We start from the raw sequence: 27,076 nt of genomic DNA, 5'->3' as shown, positions 1-27,076 counted from the left end.
GGCAATATCCAGGTATATAGTGAATATACATCACAGTTCCCATCACAGGCATATACAAGTATACAACGTGCTGTTGTTTCTTAACAAAATCATATAAATGGGAAATGATAGAGGAGGTACAATGTGACCTTTGTTGTCAAAGTTCAAGTTCTGTCAAGTTCTAACCTGAAGACCACTCTGTCTGGTCCAAAAAGAATTATATTTAAGTCTGAGCGACTGTTCTTATTCTGATTTTCGTTTGAGAGAGATTTCTTTACTAAAATGTGATTTGCTCAGATTTTCAGTTGATTTGTTGATTTGCACTGATTGTCTTTAACTGCTCTGATTAAAGAGGAGTCTGATGTTTGGCAGCTTGTTTAATTCTTACACAGAGGTATAAAATACATTTTTCACAATTACATTTACAAATGTGCATTGCAAAGTCATCATTGTCATACACACAAGCAGACTTCTAAAAGTATTGATATCGGTATCGGGATATTAGCCTTGGCATTACTGGATTGAAAGGAAAAATAGTGGTATCGCACATACCTAGTATCAGGCGCTTCAAGATGACATCATAGTGGTACATTGTGTATATATAGCTATGGTAGTGATACATAGTGGTAACTATGGTAGTGGTAGTTATGGATGATGACATCGGTTTTATACTTGGTTGGACAACAGGATGAAGCTGAAGTGGCAGAGAAGTTAACTTTTTTATTATTATTTTTTATTTTATTATTTATTAACCTTGGTACTAGCTAGTATGGCAATTTCACATTCAGTGTGTTAACGGCATGTATTTCAGGGAACGGAATAACACTAACAACTGATATTAAATTAAAACACAAAATTAGGAAATCATAATTCTATTATTGTGAAAAACAAGTTTAGCAAGACACAAAATAACACTACAGCAGACTGTATTTGTTGTGGAGGATCATACCAAATGTTACATCATTTGTTGAGACAGAATTTGGGAATGATGTTTTATGTTTTATCCAATTGTTTCATGTGGGGAGAGAAATTGTATACATATAACAACTTCCAGTACAATATATGCTCATATCCAGCTTATCAATACTGTTTTGCAGTCCTCCAAATTTGTTAAATCGGTAATTAGGCAATACCAAAAGGAGTCCAGGTTAGCAGTTTTAGTGGTTAGCGGTTGTTGTCAAAGCAGAGCAGCTTAGCGGTTATGTTTTGTCTTTTTTTTTTTTCATTTTAATCTCTGAATTTTTTTACTGTCAACACTTACTGAAGTTTTGTCACATACCAGCCACTGACAGTCGTAGACGTATGCAATTCATCAACAACGCTCATGTTTGCTACCATCAGTTTCGACCTGGATAACCTTATGAGTTAGACATAATTGTGACTGAAGTAATCTTAAATGGATCATTATGGGGGGAGGGGGGTTAATGCTAATGCTAACCAGTAGTTTTAGGGGTGTCCAAGTTGCATTTGCTACATTACCCTCCACATTGGTTCCGCTTACTTGTAATATCTTTTCTGGAGAGGCTTCACTTGATAAAGACAGCCAAGACATCGCCCCCTCTGTGTCAACTTTTAAAAATAAGGGTGTAGTATATTCTCATTGCCAAAACAGTCAGTTGAAACATGCTAACACGCGTTCACAGCGTTTGAGATGGTTTGCCTCCAGTTTGCCCCGCCCCTCAAAATTCGTCACATTGTTTACGAGCATAGATCTATGGTTTACGAGCTGTGAGCTATACAGTCAATGGCTGTGAGGGGTCTATAGTTGACGTCATCTAGAAGCGCCAGATACTCCTCAAGCCGATCTGGCGGTCTGAGCAGATCTGGCATCTACACCCTATGATATACACTGGTGCTGACAGTCAATGGCGCTGATACACTGCCTGACTAACACCGCGAGGAAGACGCACCGCCATCTCATCTGGATAAAGTGAGGCAGCGGCAGACATACCTCCCAGTTTCACCTCACATCACGCTCCATGGGAAAAGTGAGCATAGAAACGAGGCACAGGGTGGTGAGCTTGCGCCAGCGAGGTCTCTCACAGGTGGAAATCTCGCGGCAGACAGGTGTGTCCAGATGTGCCGTTCAGGCTCTGCTGCAGAAGCACAAAGAAACGGGCAAGGTTGAGGACCAGAAACGCAGTGGTCGGCCGAGGAAACTGAGTGAAGCCGACGAACGACACATTAAGACGACATCCCTGCGTAACCGGAAGATGTCCAGCAATGTCATCACCTCCGAGCTGGCGGTGACCAGTGGGACTCTGGTTCACCCGTCCACGGTCCGGAGAAGTCTGGCCAGGAGTGGTTTAAGTGGGAGACGGGCAGACATAAACCAAGTCACCCAGCGTGAAAAAAGCGAAGACGAAACACTGAACAGTACAGATGACAAGTGGGAGCAACAGCTCTGGACTGATAATTCACAATTTGAATTACTTGAATCTAATTTAGAGGCTGGAGAGAGTCACAAGGATGAAAGTCTGTAGGCAACAGAGAAGCATGTTGGAGGTGGTTTTTAGGTTTGACAAGTAGAGTCTGGGATCAAAGCTGAAACATATTCCAATCAGGCATAACATTATGACCACCTTCCTAATATTGTGTAGGTCTCCTTGTGCCTCCAAAACAGTTGTGTCTCATCAGAGAATGAACCTGGGCCTACTGAGGGTGTCCTGTGGTGTCTTGCAACAGAATGTTGTTAGTGGGGGCCTTTGGTTTGAGGGGAGGGGCCTCGGATCATGCCACAGATACTTGATAAGTTTGGGATCCAGTGAATTTGGAAGTCAGGTCCACACCTTGTACTGTCTTTCATGTTTTTCGAGTTGTTCCTGTGTATTTGTGTGTGTGTCTATGTCAGGTTGCATCTGTGTAATATGCAAGTATACTGGAAAGACTGTAAAGAACTAAAGAAGAAAAAGGGGTGATTTCAACACCATGGAGTCTAAGATTACATGAAGAGACAAAGGATGCAGATACAAAGTAAATCCTCAAAATTGGACATATGATCACAATCACATAGCTATATGCACACACATAAAAGTTGTTTGTGGCTTACGCGCCACTCTCAGTATGCTGTGTATTTGACTATAAATATTATGTAATTGAAGATGGTTGTTTGTGGATGGATACAAATGTGGATGGAAAATCTTTTCTGTATTAGTTTCAAAGAGAAAGACCTTTCTGGGGCACCACAATGAATAACTCTGAGCACTTTTAAGTTATGATTTTCTCCCATGGATAATATAAAAATAGAAAGTTCAATATTTTTTTATTGTTGATTTACTTCCTGCTTATTAAAATGTTTGTATTGAAAGAATGCATGGCCACCCCTCTCTTTCTCTAATGCTGTGTCTTCATCACATTTCAACATGATCAAAAACTATTAAACTCCAAAACTTTGACTCCGGATTAACAGATGCGGGTTGTGTTTCATTCATCAGTCTAACCTGACAATCATATTTTTAACTGACAGTACAAGCACTGTCCTAGACCAAACTGCTTTAATGATTCATTTCTTTGCCAGTGGATCCCTTTCCCCATGGATAACTGTAATATTTAATTTGATCTTAAAATAGTGAGGCTCAATCAAATTAAGGCTCTTAATTAAATAAGAACTTTAGTTCATCTTCAATTACATGAAACCCCACTCTCATAAAAAATGCATCGCTCAGTAATGCTGTGCAGTCAGAAAGATCTATGATAACTCCCAGTGACTGGGAGACACGGAAACGAGAGGAGATGGGATGTTTTCTTATGTGGGGATTCTTCATTTATTTCTACTCTTGTGTGTGGCAAGTGTGGCAATATACAATGTGTTTTAAATAGAGTCGGGACCTGAATCTTTAAACATCTTGTTTGTAGCCATCTTCAGTTAATATTAAACTCAGAAAAACATTAAATGAAACCATCAACCTAGTTCAGGGCATTCTTTGGCAATTCAAAATGATTAAGCTTAATATGTTTTTGCATCACTTAAACACACATACACCATGTATACATGGGGACCTGTACACGTACAGGGACACAAACATCTTACATAATACACACATGAGCATGGCACCTGGAGGATGGAGACTATCTGCTCATTAAGACCATGCAATGCTGTTAAATGCCCCCTAACAAGTGAAGATGTAGAGATCAAGGATGAACTGTTACTGGGGGAACTCACTGGTTTCAGATGTTATCGAATGTAAAAGTGTCTGAGAAATATGAAATATGTGAAAGGTTAGAGGTGAGGTCCCATGTTCCCGTCTGTGCTTGAGGAAAGAAAGTCTTCTTCAGCTGCTGTTTTCAGCTGCTGTTGATCCACCCATGTTTTCAATGCAGAGGCTGTGATTTGTGATAATACTGAATTGTAGCGACACATGTTTCTCTGATTGTCATTTAGGCCAAGCTAAATAACAGAAATACTTTTCATGATTATTTAATCCAGTTTAACAGCCACAAACTACATCCTCTAAAAATGATCTTACACAGTGGAGGCACGCATCGACTTATCCACAGATATGAAGAACCTGGGAAGACATGGAACCTTTTATCTGTCTTTTGTATCGTAATGCAATCATAATCACCTCATCACTGGCTTTAAAAATCCACAGTGTAAAACACATACCTCTTGATACCCTCTTTGCTATTAGTTTCTTTCTGAAACATAATGAGTATTCTGGTAACTAACAAGTAAATTACACAAGTATTGCTGCTTTAAACTGTCAAGTTTATTTTACTCTGCTGTACAATGTATGACAGGAAAAAATAAAACAAGCAACAGCCTTCTTTGGAACCGGGCAACAGATTTCTTCCATGAAGCAGCATTTATAGATGGTCAGTGGTATCATAGAGAAACTTAATCAAAAGAGGCGTAGTTTAGATGTCATATGTTATTATTATGGCAAACTAAAATGATATGAACTGAAAAGACACTCTTCTCACCCTTGTTCAAGAAGATCAAATTAGACCACTTCCACATGAGCGTCAACACTCAGAATATCACCCACATAAAAATAATGGCTCAAGTAATTTTTTCAGGTTTTTAAGAAAACACACACAAAAAATTAACTCATATTTAACTCATTATACTACAGGGACAAAATAGCATGGTTTGTTCAACTGAGAGTGAAGGGGATGTTACAGCATCCCGAGGAGATGATTTAGGCAGAAAAAAACTTTAAGTTTACAGACAAAAATGAAAAGCACTTAAGTTTTAAATTTAAAGCGATCTCTTTTTCAAAGACTAGTTCATCATCTCTTACAGAGCTTTCAAGTTTTGGGGTTAAAGATAAAATACCGTGAATCATAAAAAAATATCCTGCATAGTTCCTATACTGTCAAAAGCAACTATTGTAAAAAAAAAAAAAAAGATGGGGCGCTCCCATATCACCTGCCAATGACAAATACTATTTGCTGATAGGCCGATTGGTCGCTGATATTTTATGATTGGTCGCTGACAGAAGCAGGGCAGCCTGCCTTTACCTCATCTATTCGTGGATTACTAATCTCTTTTAAAGTCTATGTGCGGCGACTTTTGTCATTTTTCGGCGTCATGTGTGGCGTGTGAACGTGTTGAAATGGGTCTGTTACAATAAAGGGGACAACTAGCAATTGGTTAGCTTAGCTTAGCATAAAGCCTGGGAACAAGTGAAAACTGCAAACCAGGCTCTGTCTAAGCAACAAAGAAACTACTAACAAAAACTTCTCACCATCACCAACAATAATATTGTGTCTCTGCAGGGAATAACCTGACATGTTACAACAATATGAAAAGCTGTTTCTAGTCTTTGTGTAAGCTGAGGTAACCAAATGTTGTAGTAGCATGGTATATGAGAGTGGTATCAATCTTTTCCCCTATCAGCAAAAAAAAAAAGAAAAAGAAAGAAAATTTGTATTTTTCCAAAATCCATCTCCTTCAGACAAATATCCTCAGACCCTGTAAGCTTTCTTATTGCCTTAAACTACTGTTTATTGATGATAAGACGTTTTTCTTACAATTCTCAGTAGCACAAATTGTTTCCACAAATCTGTCAAATCCTACAAACAATAGAGCTGTCATATTACACAGTGACCACTGTAACTGCCCTTATTTACGTACATTTATACAAACGTGAGCCAACACCTTGCAACAAAATTGCAAGAAGTAAAATCCTCAATACAGCGAGACTACAAAAGAATCCTAAAAAAGAAGAAGAAACTCTAAATCTTACCCTCACTTTGCCTTTAATTCTCGTTTGCGGTTCACTGATATTTCAAACGTACGGAAAGACGCAGAGCAGGAGCAGAGGCACACTATTTTAACACGCAACACGAACACACTAAATGAAGATGGGTAAATGCTCCTTTTGCTCTCAGTCTTTATTAGCTTTGACCAGTGATAGTCTGCCACGAGGCACCGATACATCTCGAATTTTCACTTGTGCAACCGGAGATAAACTTTTAATTCCTGAAGCATCTTATCATTTGGAACACTGAGCCTTTGTTGAACACAAATCAAACACAGATTATATCAGTTATATAATAATAATATAATACACTGTGATTATTCTCACCTCAGCTTTTTTTTTTTTTTTTTACATAAAGAAAAGAATCTGCTGTGATGATAAAATGCGTGTTGAACAAATTTCCAATCTTCTTGTCATACAAAAATACATCCAAATCAATTCCAAGATTCAAAATATATCCCCTCATCATCTACACACACGAGTGCACTTTCATTCGTAGTCTTTCCTTCCTCTGGTCTATGGCAGCAGCAACAACATCAGAAAACTAATCCACAAATGATATGAATCCCAGCTAAATTTACTGCAAGGTAATTGTAGAGTTAATTGTCAGACCGTACTGCAGGAAAGGAGTTGGAGGTGAAAAGCATTCAGCATACCTTTTGTTTTTCTGTGAGGCAGCAAGACAACAGCTGGACAGGGGTACAGATCAGGAAACTGCATGCAGGGGGATGTTAGCGCATGTCATGGAAGCAGTCTGTCCAACATGTCATTTCTTTCTCATTTTAACACAATGCTCTCACAACTGCCTCTGCCGTTTTAAGAAACTTCACAAACATACACTATATCCATCCTGTTCTAATCTGCTCTTTCAGTCACTTTCAAAGGCTGGATGACCTTTCCACTAATATGATGGATTTGCTGCCAGGGGTGACAGGCGGTGTGATGCATTGATTACTAGAAGTAATCGCAGCCAGAGAGTGGCCTAAGATTGAGGCTTGGGCAGGATTGCAGGGCTTTCTGAACGAGGCAATTAAATGGTCTGGTGTCACAGACAGAAGAGGCGAGACCCCTCTCTCCCGTCATCCCCCTCGCCCTGTGGAATGCGAGGGAGCATGGCCGAACGGGTTAGACCCCAGAAACGAGGAGGAGACAAGTCTTTCTTGGTGGCTGTGAACTTCCAACCCATGTGAGACCCGCAGGTTCGGCACTGAGCGATTGTCCAGGCGTACCTGAGAGAAAAGAGACATCGATGATTTAAGAGGCATCACTTTCACCTCAGACAGTACTTCACTCTGGTTGCTCTGGGGGTTTCAGGTCGGGTTTTGTAAAGTGCCTCGAGACAATTTGTACAAGTGATTTTTCTCCTCCTTTTCCACTCACAGCACACAAGGCTGCCTGTGAGTACAGCTTCCAATATGGGTCAGATCAATCCTGGATCACGTTTCACCACATACAAACCAGCTTATTTCTGACTCAACCAGGTCCTCTGACTCTCTGTGAGTTTGTTTTGGTCTGCACCTAAGTGTAGTGATGTGTTCAGATCATAGTCCAGAGTCTGATTCACCCTGTCTAATCTTGAGCATCTACAACTGGCAATACATGAGCAACACATTGTTCCTCACAGGTCAATTTAATTCAAAGAGAGAGGGGAATGTGAGCTCTGTGTCATGGGTATATTAGAGTTACCCTGGAAACCAGCTGTGCAGTGTGGATGGCCGGCCAACCAGGTTGAGGTTGTTGGCTTTGTAGACGGTCAGTGTTTCATGGACGTAACCGTGGGGGTTGACGTACGCAGCCATGGGGCCGTAAAGAGACAAGCTGCAGAGAGAGAACAGGCAGGTGGAGTATGTCATCAGTTGTAATTAAGGCTTCAGTTAATCACAAATAAAACTATGATTCCTTGTGAGACACTGAACGGAGACACCATAAAAGGTATGAGCAAAAATGACAAATTGCCTTAAAAATGCTTAAAATGTGAATTTAAATTCTGCTCTGAACACAACAACAGTGAGATCCTCAAGCTGTTAAAATCCCCAAACTCTAAAACACAGGCTATTGTATCATTTCATTCAATCTTGTAAATGTAATTTTTAGTCATCCGCACTGCCTCAGGATTAAGTAGAGACCAAAAGTATTTTGTAAATACACAATCCCATTTTGCTCAATGACTGCTGTATCAGGAAATGAGGAGCAATTTGCTGTTAAAAAAAACAGTATATTCAGGTTTATTTTAAGAAAATTTTAAGAAAATATAAAACTTCACAGTCTCCAAAATACAATCTCAAAATGCCATCTTCAGTTTGAGTCACCAAACCTTCACAGTGACTCAGTTCTTCAAGTAGCTATTTGTGTGTGTGTAATGTACTTCAGTCCTGGGCCCTTAATTGAAAATGCATTAGCCATCTATGTAGTTTTATTAGTGGAAGGAAGTGTGCTTACAAAGTTAGTAACTTATGATAATTTCTTTCAGAAGTCATTATACACATAATCAGTTACTTTCACTCTTTATTCTCCAAATGAGAAAACTATTCATGCACTACTCTCATAAATGTCCAGTGGGGCCCTGGTTAATTTCATTAGTCCCCTGGGTTTTGTGTGTCATGACTGGAGAAACACATTAACCATCACACATCAGAGACACTTAGAAAATGAGGAGAGCCATTAGATAACAGCGTGAGAGTGTGCACTCCGACTGACTGTGGAGGTGCAGTGCAGGGCCATTTATATTCATGATGTAACCTTATGCAACTCCCAGACAGACAGTCAAATTGTCCTTGACAGTTGAGTTTATAATTACAGTGATTACTGTGAACACGGTAAATACAAAAAAGTGGAATTAATCAACAGATCTCGTTTTGTTCTTGTCATATATTTGTTTTACATTATTGCTGCTGGTGCAGAGACAAAAGCTCAATCAAGTTATATATTTGGTCAAATTAATGAATCAAACTATTCCCTGGAATGAAAGAACAATGTAATATCTCCAATGATTCATTACTTTCAATAACTGTCGGTGTTGCTGAAAAGCATTTGTACAACAACAACAAACATAAGAAGCGGTGGAGTGGGTGGAGTGAGTGTGGACTGAAAAAACTCACCTGAAGATCTCATTTTTTGTGGTGATTTCTGTGTCCTGGCACTGCTTACAGCACAGTGATGTGCACTGAGGAGGAGAGATGATAAAGAGTGTTACCAACATAGATATATAAACATCAATCAGGCATAACATTAAAACCATTGACAGGATGAGCGACTAACATTGACCATCTTCTGACAATTCAGTGTTCTGCTGAGAAACTTTTGGACCTGGTATTCATTCATGTGGATGTTACTTAGACATGTAGCACCCACCTAGACCAGACCAGACACCCCCACCCCATAGCAATGACACTCCTTGATGGCAGCAGACATCCTCAGCAGGATGCAGCCTGACACAGACACAAAAACCACTCAAAAAACATGAAGAACAGCACAAGGTGTTGACCTGGCCTCCAAATTCACTAGATCCCAAACTGATCAAGTATCTGTGGGATGATCCACAGAGGCCCCTCTCTTCAACTCATAGGACCCAAAGACCCCCACTAACAACATCCTGTTACCAGACACCACAGGACACACTCAGAAGACCCATGTCCATTCTCTGATGAGTCACAACTGGTTTGGAGTCACAATATTAGGAAGGTGGTCACAGTGTTATACCTGATCTGTCACATATTTGCAACCCATTGTTGGGTCTTACGTTGGACACTAGCAATCATTCATCTCCATGTCTCTGTAAGGGTTTACGAAGCGTTCAGGTGGCTTCAGTATAATCTGTGAGGCTATCCATTAAGGACAGGATACAGGATAATGAACCCCCTTCATTATCCCCTGAACTTGGCAGAAAAACAGATAAAAGCAGCTAATAAGGAGACACATTCAAGAAAGTACATGTTCTGCTTCTGCTAATGCAGGCTAAGTACTAAATACTATGACGCTGTGTGCATGTCCTCTCTATCTCTGTCATCTGTCAGCTCCCGTCAGACATGGTTAAATGTACCAAGAACATCAGAGGATAGCTGCAGATATTTTACTTTCAAAAATTGCAAAAATCCAATGTTGAGGAAGGGATGTACAAATTACTTCATAAAGACATGCTTGTTTGTACCACATTTATTGGCACATATAAATTCAGACTGGACCTGCCGACCCACAAATATTTAAGCCAGACATTTTGCTCTAAACATTTCCTACTGTCAGGCCCTAGCGTGGATAAAAACGAACTACGGCTGCCCAGACACACAGGACTAAACAAGCAGACAAAAGCCAGGCTGCTTTGTTCAGTTTATACTGTACTCTAGGCCCCAACCTGATGCAGACTACATGATGACTGCTGGACTATTAAAATTGTTACCACTTGTAAAACCAAACAGTGTTTGCTTATACTACATATTTTCTAGACACTTTTGAATTGTGTAGGCCAACTCTGGAGTGAAATATTACAGTTCCAACACATCTGTCAACTCCTGTCAGACCTGGTTAAACGTACCAAGAACATCAGAGGAACATATGTAAGCTTTCTGCGCAGCGCAACTGAAATAGGAACACTGGATCTCATCAAACCATGAGGGATATTAAGTCTGAGGCTGCCGGGCTCAGAGACACACAGGGAATTTTGGGCAGAGAGACCTGTGGTGACGTTTGCATACCCGGTCCATGATGTCCAGCTCACAGCGAAGTCTCTGGATGGCACTGCCAATCTTCAGCAGCTGCAGCCGCAGGGCATCATCTATTGGTAGACAAGCTGCCACTCTGTAGGAGAAGTCTGACAGAAACCAGAGAGAAGGGTTAGAGACGGATGAAATGAAGGAGGGAACAAAAGTACAGAGAACACAAGGCAGAGATGAATGGGCGTGTGTGTAGGTGCCTGAGATCCATCTGTAGTAAACTGAACAGAGGCTGACCTACGGCGTTCGTAGGGAGGGAGTCATCTTTCAGATTCTCATCCCACTCGTGGAGCTGTTTCTTAACTCTGTTCATCAGCGACTCCTGTGACATGAACCACAGGAAGAAGAGAAATCACTGTATACATTCACTTCTGTGCAATGTTTATATATGGAAGAAATTCCAAACAGTGCACACGGGCTGTGGTACTCACAGAGTCATACAGCGCATATACCCACGGTGGCCACGGTGTCAGGCTGGCACAGTGAAACTTCCTCTGTGATGAAGAACAGACGCACCATTAGTGAATTAAATGCACTTCTGATGATTATGTTTTTGTCATGCACCCGCCATACATACAGTTTCTCTTCCCGTCCCTCCTCAGGTTGATACTAGGTGCCCAATTTCACACGGTGAAGGAAAACTGTCTAATATTTATTTTTGTGGTGACTAAGGCCAAGCAGAGAATTACAACCTTTTTTAATTCCTGGTGGGAAAGTAGAGTCTTCAGCTAGCAGGCCCCTCTCTCATGGAAGCAACTCCCAGATTGGGTTCAGGATGCAGACACTCTCTACTTTTAAGGTTAGTTTTAAGACATTGCTTATTGATGAAGCTTATAGGTAGGTGACACTGAACCACCCCTTAATTAGGTCTATAGGTCTGTAGGTCTGTAGGTCTAGGCTGTTGGGGGATGATGTACCGATCACCTATAATTTATTATCTGATTTGTTCTCCATTACTACTCATGCAATCTGTGTTACTACTGTTTAGCATCTCCCTTTTCCTCCTTCATCTTCTTGCGTCTCTAGTCACTAGTCTTTACAGCAAATCATTAAGAACTCCAAGTTCCTAACCATTAGCTGTAAAGAGCTCTTCAACTTCAACAGCCTTCAAGGCCTGCAGTAACCCACTGAATGCATAATTCTCCAACCTGCCTCTTATGATGATGATGAATGATGCCTCTTATATTAAATCATTACAGCACCTAACTCACCTGTTGTCACTAAGAGTTTTTTTGCCCCATGCTCTTATGTAAATTCATTATCAAACAGCTATATCTTGTATCATGATCAGATCCTTCATATACAGATTCTACGCTTTAGTCAGACGTATGTTTATCTCGTTCCTCCAGCTGCTCTCCTTTCTTTCTGTTTCCGTCTGTACCTGGCCGGCCTCAAGCAGATGACTCCCTCCATATGAGCTGGGTTCTGCTCAAGGTTTCTTCCTGTTAAAAGGGAGTTGTTGCCTTTGTGATTGCTCTGGGGGCTTAAGGCTCTGGTTTTGTCAAGCGCCTCGAGGTGCTTGTATTGGTATCTTGTATTGGTATTGACGCTATATAAATAAAATTAACTTGACCGCTAAGCTAAAACTGATTTGAAAATCCCAAGTTGTCCCAAGTCCTGCTGAGATATGTAATCCCTCCAGCAAATACCAGGTCAACCCCAGGGTTCCCTGTTGGCTGGTCTCAGTTGGTCTCACCTGGTAAAGGCATCCTCACCAGGTACCCGACCCCCACCTCACTGGGCCCTTTTGTTCTACTTTCAGACCTTCTCATCTTATCTCTAAGGCTGTCCCCAGTGAATCTATGGTGGGAAACTGGTTTTTGCCCTCGATACCATTCTTTTTTCCAAAATGTTACTTTTACTTTACCTCCAGTCATGAACAACAGATATTTGAATTCATTTGGTTGGGGAAATGTCTAATATTGTAGATTATGTATATTAAATATTCCCTTAACTAGAAACAGTACATACAAATATAAAGGGAACAGTGGATGTGGCGTCCTACTTACACTGTAGAATCAAACTTTTCTATAATTTATATCTTAAAGTTTGTTGAAATAAATATCAATATCTTAGTACTTAAAAAAAAAAAAAAGGCTACAATTGATTGTCCATGGAGAAATCTTAAACATACTGTGTATGTTTTGACATCCATGAACTGACATCCATCTCAAGGATGATCAAAAGAAATGGATAGCACCTGATACGCACAGCAAAAGGTCCGAATACATATGGCCATGTGATATTTCAGTTTTTCTTTTTTTAATGAATGTGCGAAAATGTCTACATTTTGACATTTTTTGTCAAAATGGGGTGCTATGTGTACACTGAAGAGGAAAAAAATCAACTTAAATTATTTTAGTAAATGGTTGCAATATAACCAAGAGTGAAAAACTTAAGGAGGTCTGAGTATTTTCCGTATCCTCTGTAGATGATGCTCTTTAACTTTGATTTTCCAGTGATGGACTAATTTTCTGTTCTAAAAGGTCACAGATGCAGAATGTGCTGCTTGTAACTGGTGCATTTGTTTGTACTGTATGTTTAGGAGTGCCTGACCTGTTGATACTTATTCCACCGGCACTTAGCCTGCTTGCAGCTCTGAGGTGTGGGTTTTGATGAAGGGTGCACGTGGAGCCTGGAAAGGGATGTTAGCTGCACGGCAGAGAGGGGGTCTGGAAGGATTCGTTCTGGAAGGATCTGTACTTTGGCTTGTCTGATTCTGAGAAGAGAAACAAATGGGGTTTTACGTTGAGAGTGGAACATAAGAGGGCAAACGTGAAAGATGGAAACAGAAGATGAGTGAAACTGAGCAGATGAATAACGGATTAAACAAGTGATGAGCTGCCTGAACACTATGAAGTGTATCTATTTGTCTGATCACACCTGAAGATATTTTTATTGCTCTCTTGGTCTGGTTTTGTTTGTATCTCTGAGCTTCCGAAAGTTTGCTGAGAGCACTTTGGGCACTGAGCTGGAGGAATTATTTTCCATCACAGAGAATACACAGATAGCACCTATGACCTCTTTTATACAACCAGCGTGTCATGCACTTCATAGTTTTCAGCCAGCGCATCATTTGTTTAATTCAGCAGCTCCATCGTCTAAACACACGTAGAAAGTACCGTTGAATTTAATATTTGTTGAATGCACAAATAGCAACTATCCCCGGCCATATGATGGTGATTAATTTCCAGATGTCTTTTTCTGTAGCACCTTTTCAAACATTACAGTTAGGAAGTACATTAAAAATAATAGCATATTGTAATATTCAGTACAGAAAAGAAAGCGCAGATTCTCTTTAAGTGAATGATAGCTTAAAGGCTGTGCTTGCTAGCGTCACATCAGGAGGTCAACAGGATTAAAGCAAGCAATTTGTGCTTGTTACATAATCACAACAAGAGAAAAAGGGAGATGTGTCTTCATGAGCTTCAGTTTCATGGACAGTAACCTTCAGTGATTTCCTGGGTAGTGGAGGATGTGCAGTAAGTGGGCATGATCTACAGTGTGGCTGCAACAGTTGACATAAGGCAGCTTCTCTCTATTAATGCTTCCTTGGTGTACCTGCCCAGAGGAAGCATAAACTACTGAAAATGAATGATAGAGTATATCAGCTGCTATACTCAAAGAACAGGTCACATCCATGGATCTAATGTTGTGGTGACCATCTACTGTCTTTGAGGCCATTTCATGAAAGTGGACATTTTATACAGGGAGACTGCAAATAGAACCAGCATATGGTATTTAGCATGAGGTACAGTAAAGGGTTTTCAACTTAGTCAATTGAATATTAGAAACAGAGATCGAAGTTTGACATTTTAAAACTAATAATGAAATAACAAACTGTTTTTCAGTTTTTTTTTTATTTTCCAGTTTGAATTGAAATTCAAATGAATGAATGGTACACGGACACTAACTCCTGTAACACTGACACCATCTCAGCCTGTAACTAGCTAGCTTACTGCACTATGAACAGCCTCATTTGTGCCTCTCACAAACTATAGAGCCTTTCTTACGGAAGATCTGACTCACTGGGAAGCATTGTGACTGATGTAGCCATAGTAGTCACTGATTATGTCAATGGATCCAGCTCTTACGGACAGCTATCTACACAACTGATGCTATGGCTTTTCCTGACAAAAAGATCACTTATTTTACTACTATATTTTATTATTGTACCACATGATTATATTTTTAGGATGATGGTTTAATAATTTACTCTATATTTTTTAACCTATCTTTTAGAGCATCCTAACTCCCCCTCCCTCATAAGGCACCACTGCCTCCATCTATTGTTTCCATTGCTGATGCTTGTTTTGAAGACGACTGCAGAAAGAGCTAGTCTGCCCTCTAGCTGTGAACTGGTTGAGTCATTTTAACCAAGATTCAGGTCTCTAGCTCTATAAAGGCTCAGACAAACAGACACACAGCTGTCCTTTCATAATCTGAGTAATCATTCTAGAGTGGAAACTTTATTATCATAGTTCTATTTGTGGTGGTACAGTGAAATACACATACAGTAAGTACAGATTGACACTAAGGCAAAGGATGAGGCTAGTAATTTGCTACAACTACAATTATGCTATCTAGTTAATTACATTTTTATTTAATTCTTATCTGAATTAGTAACTGTCTGTATGATTGGCAATAAAATCTACAGCCATTAGATTTCTGCAGACAACCACTGGCTTACTCCATGTAAGAGCCAAAGCAAGATGTAGGATATTTACTGTAGAAATGAAATAGAATTAGCACTATCTCCTCTTCTCTGGTTATCTGCATTTTTTTCTCATCAGAGATTGTGTACACCAGAGTAGAGTGTATGGCTTACAATATGCATAACATTAAACACTCTTCAGACCTGCTCAGGGGCTTTGCCTCTTTGACACCTTTGAGCCAGCGAGTGACAGGAGGTATTCCGTCCTGACCTTTGGTTTGAGGTTGAATTAAAAAAATTTTCACTTACCCATCTGCCTGAGTTCTTATCTCATGGACCTTAAACCTCTGCCTCCCTACAGCCTTCACTTTGACTGTTTCAATGCCATACTCCTGCTCCTCTCGGTATGCATAGATTTCAGCTGTTGTCCCAAACTCTGGGTCGGGCTCACCTGCATCACTGCTGAGACATATCAAATAAAGCCATTAGAAAGAAACAGAAAAAACAACTGTAGTGATTGTACATATGTTATGTTGACTGAGGGACCCATAGACTTTTGATTCTACGTGTTTTTCATCTCAACTTCCTATAAAATCCAGTTGATGCTTGGATGCTTTATAACTGTAAGTTCTGTTGCATGTCTGAGGTCTCTTCTTACTTCAAGACAACACTCAAGCATCATCTGGGATTATTGCTGCAGAATTTATAAAGCTCCTCTGTAGTCACCAAAGACAAGATATGCTCTTTCCACTGAGACACAAAAATAAGTTTCCATTAATAGATCAAATCATGACAAATGATGATGACAAACAAAATACTTCTACACACCTATGTGCGAGCACAGCAAATGTGCGGTCCCTCTGAATGACGTTCCTCATCATGCTGACCTCCTGCGGCCTGAAGAGCTGCAGCGGCAGCGTCTGACCCGGCACCAGCATCACAGCTGTGTGGGGCAGCACGGGAATGGTCTGACAGCTGTCGTCATCGTGGACTGTGCGGCCATGAAACTCTTCCATGTCCGAGCCCAGGTACTGATATACACAGAGGTCAGAGTCAGCACAACGCAACAAAACATCAGCAGCTGCAGACAACTAAACATCAGGCTGGAACAAAACAAACACTGGGAAGGTAAACACAAATAAATTAGGACTGGATATATAATTTGTTAAGATAATTAGGCTAAGGAAAGCTATGAATCACTCACAGCATGTGATGTGGGAAGACTGGGGTCAAAGGTGATGGTGTTGGGCTTCTCTGCCTCCTCACTGTCTCGGTCTTCAGTCTCCATGTCATCCTCCTCTTCCTCCTCCTCATTGTCTGTCGTGGCACAGCAAGTTTACCAAGGTTAATTGTCTGTCTATTTGTGTTTCATAACTAAACGTTATCTGACAAAATTATTACTGTAAGAAGTCAGCCTAATGGTGAATGTGAAAAGAAAGCGAAAGGGTGTGATCCTTGTCAGTGGCCTGTAGTGTGGACATATGTTAGCTAACCGCATCAGGAGGAAGAGACAATCTCTCTCCTGGTTGAACACCGAGCCGCCTTTAGTTAAACTTCATTGTTACCTGGTAAGAGCTGCAACTGGTTCCCCATATTGTCGTTAATATTGTCTTCACCTCCACCCCTCTCGTCAGCCATATCCTTGTGTTTACAATGCTAACTCTTCTTCTACGGTGTCTACGATGATCAGCACCACTGTGGAGCCTGAGCGCCCCCTGGCGACCTTCTCACCAGAAGAGGTCCATCCATGAGGAAAATCAAAACGTGCGAATGGTTGTTTGTCTCTGTGTTAGCCCTGCGATGGGCTGGTGACTTGTCCAGGGTGTACCCCGCCTCTCACCCAATGACAGCTGGGACAGGCTCCAGCAACCCTGTAACCCCAGTGAGGATTAGGCGGTACTAGAAGATGAGATGAGACTTCTTATCTGAACAGTATATACTTTTTAGAACTTCTACAGTAATGGAGTATTTTTATTTTTAACAGACTTGCCCAAAGAATCTGAAAAATATATGACAGTTTTATTCATGCAGGTGTAAGATATGCTGTGGGTCTAAATATTTGCGCCTACTTAGAATTAGTAAAAAGGGTCAAATAAAAGCATTAGTTGAAGCCTTTGAATGTCCTAATCTGACAACACAAGGAATAATGTTGCAGAACAAAAGACTGGGATTATTGAAAAAGAATCAAATTTATAAATGTTGGAAACAGAGCAACATGTGTAATATCTGTAGTGAATACCCTTTAATCCAAATGCACGTTCACCTTATTTGAGATAGCTTTTTGTTAAATTTACCTTAGTACTTACATTTCAGTCCCTTTTAACATGAATTGCATAGAATGCTAAATGCAGTACTGCAGAGGATTTTCTCCTTAGTAAGGAACTGTCATCCAAATGGCGCTTTCTCAGAGATAAAATTGTGCATGTCCAATTAAGTTTATATAACTTAACAGATGGTTTAGATTTACAGTATAACATTTACACTACTTCCGTCTTTGCATTTAAACTATTGTGACTGGCCCATAGACCATTCGGGTAATATCAAATTATGATGCAGAAACTTGTGGGAACTTAAGTGTTCATTTATTGTTCAATACACCAACTGACAGTTGAAAGCAAACAATATGCATTATGGTCCATGAACAAAGTAGCTGCAGTTGTGATGACACATTTGTCCAGCATCTTCGCCATCTTCAGACTTCCACAACTGGCTCCGTGAGAGGCATGGTCATCCGAAATCAGGGTTCAGGGCCCTTCTTTGGCTGATGTAGGCCCCAAGCGATCCACTTCAGCCACATGCGCCGGTCATCTGAAGAGGGTCAGACGGGATCACAGCTTGTGGGGATGAGGGCTTACTTTGACCTCTGCCTCATCTTTCTCCTCTTACGCTTCAGCCTGTTAAAAGTGAAATGCAGCCGTCAGGAAAACATTCTGTTCATTGCCCAATTACACATCGATCAAATTTAAAAAAATAAAAATAAAAAATAAAAACTACTACCTACTACTAACGGAAAACTAGTAAACCATATGTATACTATTGACACTCAAGTAAAGCATAAAAACAGAAATTTGCCTTTTGTAATCCACTTATTACAGTTGTCAAGAACAAAAACACCCTGACTTTAGCCTCCTCAGCAGAGGTTTGACTACTTACAACGTGGGAGTCTGGATCATTTATTTTCTTAAAATGCAAGACATCTTTGCCAACCATTTTTACAGTTAATACTTCCAATATTTCAAACTAAAGGAGTCCAAAATAACTACAATTAGACATAAGCAGAATTAAATCATATGGGCACTTTGTTAGCCGGTGCAATATTATGCATTCGTTACAAATATTTAAGAAAATAATGCCCCTTGAGACCTTTAGAGAGCATTTTCATAAAAAGTATTCAATTTGCTCTCAAACTTAAAAGTCTTTTGTAATTGACATCCATTGTAATTTGACACTGAAATCTTTGGTTTAATGCAATTACATAAACCTGAAGAGACTTTCAATCTCTATTTCATGATATTAGATTGCAGTGTGCCAGCATTTTGTGAACTCCTTTATAGTATTACCAAACACTTCAGACTAAACCGATTCTCCAGTTAAACATGCTCAACACTTAAAAAACAAAACACGCATGATCTGCAATGGTAATGTCTAAGCGGGAGTTTATAAATTGACCGCTTACCTGCGCATACGCTTCTTCCTCCACTACAAGAGAAGAAACATTTATTAGAGCAACTTGAGTATAATAATTGCATGTTTGCAATCCCACTTATTGACAATGAGATAGACGGCATGCTTGTGATGACTAAATTACAGGTAGACTCCATTGAGCACGTTACACTACAATAAAACCATGCAGCACAGCGGGCCTCCCGTTAGCATTAGCTTTCTATACCATGTTTTTTACAGGAAATAATTTCGCTAGATTCACATTATTATCGATATCGTTATTAGTAACTGAAAGACAGGTACACAGTAATCAGAAAAAAAATATTCACAGAGGCGAAATTAGTACAGCAGGTGTTACTCAGACGCTAGCTAGCAACATTGGAACAGGAAGAGGATTCAAAAAAAGTCTCTAACACCAATTCCCGGGATGTTATTTTACCTTAGCTCTCATCGTGTGGAGAGGTTTCTGGAAAAACAAAACAAATTTATGATTAGTGACTGCAGATGATTGATAAAATTCAATGATTGGTTTGGATTCTGTTAGCTGGGAAATGTTCGACATACCTCAAAGCGAGAAGAGCAACGGAAAGAGGATGTGACGAAGAAAGAGAGCGGCTTTTATACATACATCATTACGTCATGTTCAAGCGCCAACTGTTTTGATCAGTCAACAACTCAAACAGGAAATGTAGTCTAAACGGTCAAATCTGCGGTTTGGCTAGTCAAGAGGAGAGATTTCTACTTTATTATTATTATTATTATTATTATTATTATTATTATTATTATTACTAATTGTTTAAATATAAAAGTTGTTATAAGACTGGTATGTTTTTTGTTTTGTTTTTGGTAGTCACACTATCCATTTGCTAGAATCTTAAATTCGCACATAGGCTAAACGTGTTGGAACCCAAACCATGTTCATAACCTCATGTTCCATTCATCTGAGTCTAACATACTTTCTTGGCCTTATGAACTGGCGGATTACAAAACTGCCATACCTTAATATCAATTAAATATTGACTAGTGTCATAATTGCTCATATTAAAGATAATCTGTCCATAAAAGTAGTTAGGTATTTTTTATAGCACATCAGTCTGAAAATTGATCATATCACCAGGTAAATAAGTCAGTTTTAAATTTATCTGAAATAAATACACATAAGTCATGTAAAAACATTTATGCAAAAATTACAATGTTGTTGTAAATGATTTTCTTTTCACATATCAATCTTTTAGCTCACAGATATCCAAAATATAAAAGGTTGAGCAAAAAGCTCTACTAGCTGCCAAAATCCTAATTGTATGCAAACTTACAACAATAAAGAAAAAACAGAAGTATGAAAAACTTTTTATTTCATTAGATGTAAAGGTCCGTCGCCCTCTGACTAAGCTACGAACAGGACTTTTGCTTTTTCCAACATATTTAATCGTTGACGAGTATGAACCAACACAAACCCAGACCAGAACTGAAATGATCTGACGGATCGAACTCCTCTGAAGACTCTCCCTCCAAAAATAAAACATTTATTCGAAAACCTGATCAGTTCTTATGCCACAAAACTAACAATGTTGTAAAGCAAGTCAGCAGCCTCAAATAGAAAAAGGTTTTTAAAACTGGAACACAGGTGTGTAGAGTTCTTTTCATAAAATCCAAGAGGAATGGCAGTAAATGTAGCAGTTTGTTCCCTAAAGTTAAGCGGATTACACAGTTTTTGTCACCTTGTATATTTAAAAATATTCTGTGGATTATTGCTTTAAAAATATAGTGTCGCTAAAACAGCCAAAAGTATGGTCAAGATATGGTGATAGAAGAGTGACTGTAAACCCTCAATACATGAAGTATGGAGCAACAACCAATTTGTAAATTATCATTTGGTTAAATATCTGAATCGTTAGTTATCTTTAGAGTCTAATGTTGAAATGACCGAGACAACATCCCAATTTAACCCTTTACTGCATGGTTTGGATAAGAATCACAGTTCAGAATTGTTTTAATGCTGCTGCTAATGACTAAAATCCTTACTTGTTGGGATTCACACACTGAAGACATGAAAAACATTCACCTTCCAATAAAAAGTCTGGATTTTAATTTGTCGATAAATAATATCTGGAAACTTAACATAACTTGACTTTGTGAAAAAACAAGTGACAATCCACTTTCCTTCAATGGAACGGGAGAATTTGTGAAGGCCACAGCTACACAACACCTTAAAGAAACAACTATGATCCACTTTCTGTTGGTTTCAATTAATAACTCCCAAACTCACAAAGAGTTGACAAAAATGAATTAATGCCCACTGTAAGCTTAATTTTCCTTTGCTTACAATACAATTATAAAGACCAATATATCTTTATATTTAAAAAAACAAAAACAAAACAAAAAACTGCACCAGCAGCAAGGCTCTTTAAGATATAAACCAGCTTGCAAATATTCCTTACTAAATGTAGGGAATAAAAAGCCACATTCCTCCAAGGGTAACTTCCATTAATGCAGTAAAGGGTTAAGCATCCATGTAAAACTATCAAACATTCAACTGATGCCAACGTTCTTCTCAATTCAAGTGCTTTTTTTAATTTGTGAAGTGAACACTATTAAGTGTAGCATGGGCAGAGAGTTCAGGGAAGCTTGTCGTGTTTTCTCTTGCTTCTCTTTGGGGTGTTGCATGTGTGGAAAAGGCAGTTTTGTTGTTTGTTTTTTCTATTCTGCAGCTTCTGTGTCCTCAGTTGGCTGTCCAGTTGCATTTTCTGCTGTCTTGGATGCCTAAAAAAGGAGAAAAGGGAGGGAAAAAATTAACAAGTGTTGACGATAAACTAATTAATAAATGATATCCGAGCTTATTTAGTTAATTGTGGACACATTATATTACCTTCTTTTTCTTTTTCTTCTGTGTTTTACGGCTTGCAGAACTCTGCAATAAAGTCTACAGAGGAGAGGAGAGGTTTTGTTATGAGTAATACATCCATGTTCTACATGTGACAGTTGGTTCATAATCTCACCCTTAGCTCTGGATCCTGAACTTCATGCTCTGACTTGTAGAGCTCTGGGTCAAAGGGTCCGTTGGTGATTCTGTGTGGCCCGTTGGCCATCAGCAGCACTGTGAACTTAAACTGAGCTACAAACTCTCCTGAGGGGAAAAAGGGAAAAAAAAAGAGAACAGATGGTGAGGATAAATGGAAAAAAGTAATAACTGTTTAAAAGAGCAAACAGAGTGGTAAACACTCACCTTCTTTTTCATGTAGCACACTAAAGGGTTGTAGCAATTCATGTTTGGCGCACTCTACAACACCGAGACGGGCTTTGGCCTCATCCTCAAAAGCCCTGATGGGAAAAAAAGTTAGCATTCAGTGGTGCCAAAGTACATAGCCATGCCATAGTAGCAGCTGATGGTGCTACATCTAAAATGAGGTGCTCTTACCTAAGAGTAAAGGGCATTGCATCAAAGCGTCGTTCCACCTCACTGAAGAAGGTACGGGAGGTCTTCATCTTCAAGCCATACTGCTTACTGGGGTCCCTCTTGTAAATTGTGGTCCTCAGACCTGCATCTCTGGCCTAAAAGTAGATCCCAGAGGAACATTTACCACATGTTTACACTGCAGAGCTGATAAGTGAGAAAGGAACCAACGAATTTGAACAAATGAGGAACAAAAATAAATACATTAATGAGAATCTAACCTTCCCTTCTCCAGTGCTAACTAAGACATCCACAGCATAGACTTCATGCACCTCAAACTCTGCCTTCTCATGGTCCTTCCTGGGGGAAAAAAAACACAAACTGGAGAAAGAGCTTGGACTGCTTCAGTGGATAGCCTACAATCAACGTGGTTCTCTTGACCAAAAGTTTAAACAATGGCTTCCACATGGAATAAAAATGGGAACTTCATGAACAAAATAACCACTAAACAACTAAATAACCAAGTTTGCTACAGATATCTCCAAATAAGGACTGTTATGACAAGAAGTTAAAACACAAGGTGAATGGGAAAAAAGTGGGATAATCAGGACTATAAGAAATATAGAATAATATCTACAATATATGGCCACGTAATGGACAGAAGAGGGAACCCAACCTCATGCGTAAAACTGAAATGGTAAAAAGAACTAGGTGTGAATGTTTCTGAAGATGACTTGCTACTTGGACATTATATTGTTGGAAGAACTTAATTAGATTGTTTATCACATGAAAAATTAGTAGTGAATAGTCATCCGTACCACAGCCATGTTGGAGAAAATGTCAATATGTAAATGTAGTTCATTGTCATGTTTTTTGGGTCTGCCCTATGATCATAAACTTTTGGGAGGATGTTCACCTAATTATTGTCAGAATTCTGGGTTATGGTTTACCTAGGCCATGTATGTTACTTTATTTAGTCGGTATGACAGGAACTGTGTTGAAAGAAGATGGACATTAACTGAAAATCTTAAATCTTAAAAATAACCCAGTAACATATTTATTAAAGGTGGGATTCATTTACATTTTCACTGTGATTAATTGTGATTAAAATCTTTTAAATGAATCGACAGGCCTATTTTCTACACAAAATATTAAAATGATTATTAAACAATTATTAAATAATTATTGAACAAATTTTTCAGATTTATTCAGATAAATCTGTTTGGAATTCATTTTCATTAGTATTGTGTTGATGGGACAAAAACATACCTTTGCTGGTCTGTCGGGTTCTGAATGATGGTCTTCTCTCCGTCTATGACATGTTGCTTTAGCTGATGGGACAGCATACCTGAAACACACAAAGCCGGACACAAAAACGTCAAAAGGATAAGTTAAGCCATTTCTACAAAAACACTTGCAGTGAGGTAAACAAAGTCCGAAGACAGGCAGTAAAACTAAACTGCACCCACCCTCGATAGGAGAGCATTTGAAAGACTGTGCAATCTTGTTCCAGGCTTCTGTCACTTGAGTGTTCTGAGATAGAGAGAAATATGTGTTACTTTCACACATCGCATACAATGTTGAGTGTGCAGATTCAAATAAATAAATATAGACATTTATTCATTTTGCATTTTCATAATCTACTACTTCAACCTGATGGATGCAGGGTAGGAAAGAGCTGCAAAGCAACACTGCTGGACTGACTTAGATGGATACTTAAAGAGGTTAATTTCACACACTTACAGTCAGACCCAAGTGGTAGGAGCCATTTTTATAGTCATCCAAATATTTTCATGACCAGAGACAGCCACTGTAGAGAACTGTAACTCACTTAACATAGCAGTCCTGGAAAACAGAAGGATGTCAAACATACCTGGTTACCAGGTTTCACAAGACGAAGAGCTGCTTCTGCACATAGATGAGCCGCTTTGATTACATCGGCTTTCCGGCCAGTGACAGGGTTCTCCTGCAGAAATGGAAAACGATGAGAAGAAGATTGACAAGATTTAACAAGAGACTATAAACCTGTGTCGTCTTCAAAAAGGCAAGATTAAAAGTAAATATTACTTACCTTACTGACTCCCACAACAAAGCTGTGAGCAACATTGGCAATGAAGCCATCAACATGAACCCCCAGATCTCTACACACACACAAAAAATTAAAGTATGAAATAACAATAAAACTAAAGAAATTGATCTTGTTTCACATTCATTGCAAGTTTAGCTGCTACTCTGCTGCCAAGGTGACTAATATTGATGCAGGAACAAATCAATCACAGCAAGTCAGGAAGGACAAAATGTCAATACCTTCCACTTTGGAAAATGAGACTAATGAACACTAAACAATAAAAGAAGGTTGCACAGAAAAAAAACAAAACAAAAACTATTTAATCTACTACAGGAAATAAATGGAAGATATATCCCAAGGTGATTTTTTTTTTTCTTGGCAGTACTTCAGCTGAAATAAAGTGAAGAACTTATTGCGCATTAAAGGCAAAGGTACTACAGACTGCAACAAACTGAACAGACATGGCCAAGCAGAAGGTTAGGAGTGTGTGCAAAGCAAGAAACAACACGGAAAATCTGCACACAGTACACAAGATGTCACAGAGGACAAAGACATTAGTGGCAATACAACAACTAAGATGAATCTTTTCACAACATTACATTAAAAAAAAGTGATATATGGAATTTAGCAGACAGAAGCTAAAACTCAACATATCACTAATAAAGACATATTCTAATAAACCTTATTTGTCGTTTGCCACCCTGGACAGACAGGAGGACAAGATGTTACTGATGAAGCACACAACTGACAGCAAAGAGAGAACCCTTGCAGAAAAGCCAAAATATCACAAAGAAATAAAGGAGGACTGCACACTGGAAGACTCAAGACAGATGAGGGAGTGAGGGGGTAACATCGTTGCAGAGCGTGTGCCTACATTTTGACCAGATCCCCATCTTTAAGTGTGTAGTCAGGGTCACTCTTCAGGGGAGAGAAGTGGCAAACACAGTTATTGACTGAGACGCTGGTTGGAAAGGCAATGCCTAGAAGAGGGAGAAGAAAACCACCAAGTCTTCATTTGAAAATCATCCACAAATTTAGCAAGAAAACTATTTATAAAAAGTAAAAAAACAGGGGAAAAGACACTTGGCTCACCAAATAAACACCTTGTTGGTTGTTTTTAAATGAAAATGTCATTTAGTGAGTGTGAAATTACACAAATACCACCAACAACTTGCACGACTGCCTCAATCCCTGTTTTATGGCTTTGCCCCCAAGCTCATCCAAAACAAAAATAAAAAATGACAATGGACACCACCTTCGTCTCACCTTTCTTCATTTCCTTTTCCTTCTTGAAGACCTTTCCAGTTTCGACCATGATGTAGGCGTCACCTTTCTCACAGAGGCTGAGCACGGACACCCCGGGCTTGGCTGCCTCCACGACCTGACGAAGAGCCTCTGGTTGAGACAAAAGGGACGGGATTAAGGAGATGGTGAGGAAGAACCTCTGATGCTGTGATGTGAGAGCAGATATATTACCTCATTATATTCTGTCTTTAAACAATGCATTAACGTTATAATTGTTTTTATCTGTAAATAATAAATAATGGCTATTCTGCATGATAATATAGAAATAAAATCAGACTGGATATTACATTAGACGCAGTGGTGCAATACTGTGACTGACCGGGGCAGAGCTGAATCACAGTTTCAAATAATATTTTCATCATGTCATATTAGTTGTAACATATTAGTAAACTGTTGATTCATGTGTCTTCCTTCAACGTCACCAGAAATGTGCAGCACACTAATCTAGGATCGCACGAGTATAAATTAAAAACAAAAGAAACTAGGAGAAAGTGGTCACGGTTGCTTCATGTCTGTTACTGTGTCCTTATCTTTGGATGACGCTTGAACATTTTTAGCTTCCTAGTACAGGGGAACCAGGCTGAGCTAGCTGCTTAGTTAGCATCCCCCGTTAGTTGGACAAGACAACTCCCTCCAGAGAAGCCTAAAGTCAACGGTGAGCGGCAATAGCAGAGATGCTAGCATTAGCTAGGTTAGTCAGTTAAATGCGAACCAGTTGCACCTGCCGGCTAGCCAGTTAGACTAGCATATGCTCGCCCCGAGTGTAAACCACATGGCTGCTGCTGCTGTGGTGAACTAACGTTAGCTGGCTGCACGACAGGCCGTAAAAACAGGTCGCCCACTCCAAGTCAGCAACAGCTACTCGTTCACTCGCATTAACTCACGGTTAGCGATGTCACCACCCATCTTGTACTTGGTGACCACCAGATCCTCGGCTATGGTCTGCTCTTGCTCCTCGTCGGACATGTTGGCAGTGAAGTTTCAGTCGCTACCTTCTCGGCCCTTGACAGCTAATCAGTTCCCTCTGATGTGAGGCTGAAGGCTGCAGTCTGTGCTGCTAACACGGGCCTCCTGCTGCCCTGCAAGCCCCTCCCAGTTCGCCGT

General features: G+C 39.6%; 2 protein-coding genes across 3 annotated transcripts; both read right to left on the bottom strand.

Annotated features, from left to right (window-relative positions):
* Positions 1-4,666: 4,666 nt before the first annotated feature.
* On the bottom strand, positions 4,667-17,354 carry crbn (cereblon). Of its 2 annotated transcripts, none has more exons than XM_047583010.1 (11): positions 17,111-17,354; positions 16,750-16,862; positions 16,374-16,576; positions 15,855-16,007; positions 13,448-13,610; positions 11,323-11,385; positions 11,129-11,213; positions 10,874-10,989; positions 9,284-9,348; positions 7,872-8,003; positions 4,667-7,414 (listed from the first exon to the last, which is right to left on the bottom strand). In XM_047583010.1, the coding sequence occupies exons 1-11, from the start codon at positions 17,181-17,183 to the stop codon at positions 7,231-7,233; spliced, it is 1,350 nt and encodes a 449-aa protein (XP_047438966.1). In that variant the 5' UTR covers positions 17,184-17,354; the 3' UTR covers positions 4,667-7,230. The 2 variants fall into 2 exon arrangements, with proteins under 2 accessions (XP_047438966.1, XP_047438967.1); XM_047583011.1 differs by having other exon boundaries at positions 15,855-16,004; positions 17,111-17,351.
* Positions 17,355-20,543: 3,189 nt separating this feature from the next.
* LOC125006251 (proliferation-associated protein 2G4) lies at positions 20,544-27,066 on the bottom strand. Its single transcript, XM_047582148.1, has 13 exons — positions 26,857-27,066; positions 25,934-26,062; positions 25,542-25,647; positions 24,671-24,740; positions 24,473-24,565; positions 24,069-24,132; positions 23,869-23,947; positions 22,881-22,959; positions 22,624-22,757; positions 22,432-22,526; positions 22,205-22,332; positions 22,075-22,128; positions 20,544-21,968 (listed from the first exon to the last, which is right to left on the bottom strand). Exons 1-13 carry the CDS (start codon positions 26,936-26,938, stop codon positions 21,906-21,908), a joined length of 1,176 nt encoding a protein of 391 aa, XP_047438104.1. The 5' UTR covers positions 26,939-27,066; the 3' UTR covers positions 20,544-21,905.
* Between the last annotated feature and the right edge of the window lie 10 nt (positions 27,067-27,076).

The sequence above is a fragment of the Mugil cephalus genome, chromosome 4 (assembly GCF_022458985.1).
Source record: "Mugil cephalus isolate CIBA_MC_2020 chromosome 4, CIBA_Mcephalus_1.1, whole genome shotgun sequence".
NCBI lineage: Eukaryota > Metazoa > Chordata > Actinopteri > Mugiliformes > Mugilidae > Mugil > Mugil cephalus.
This window is presented reverse-complemented; position numbering and strand designations above follow the sequence as displayed.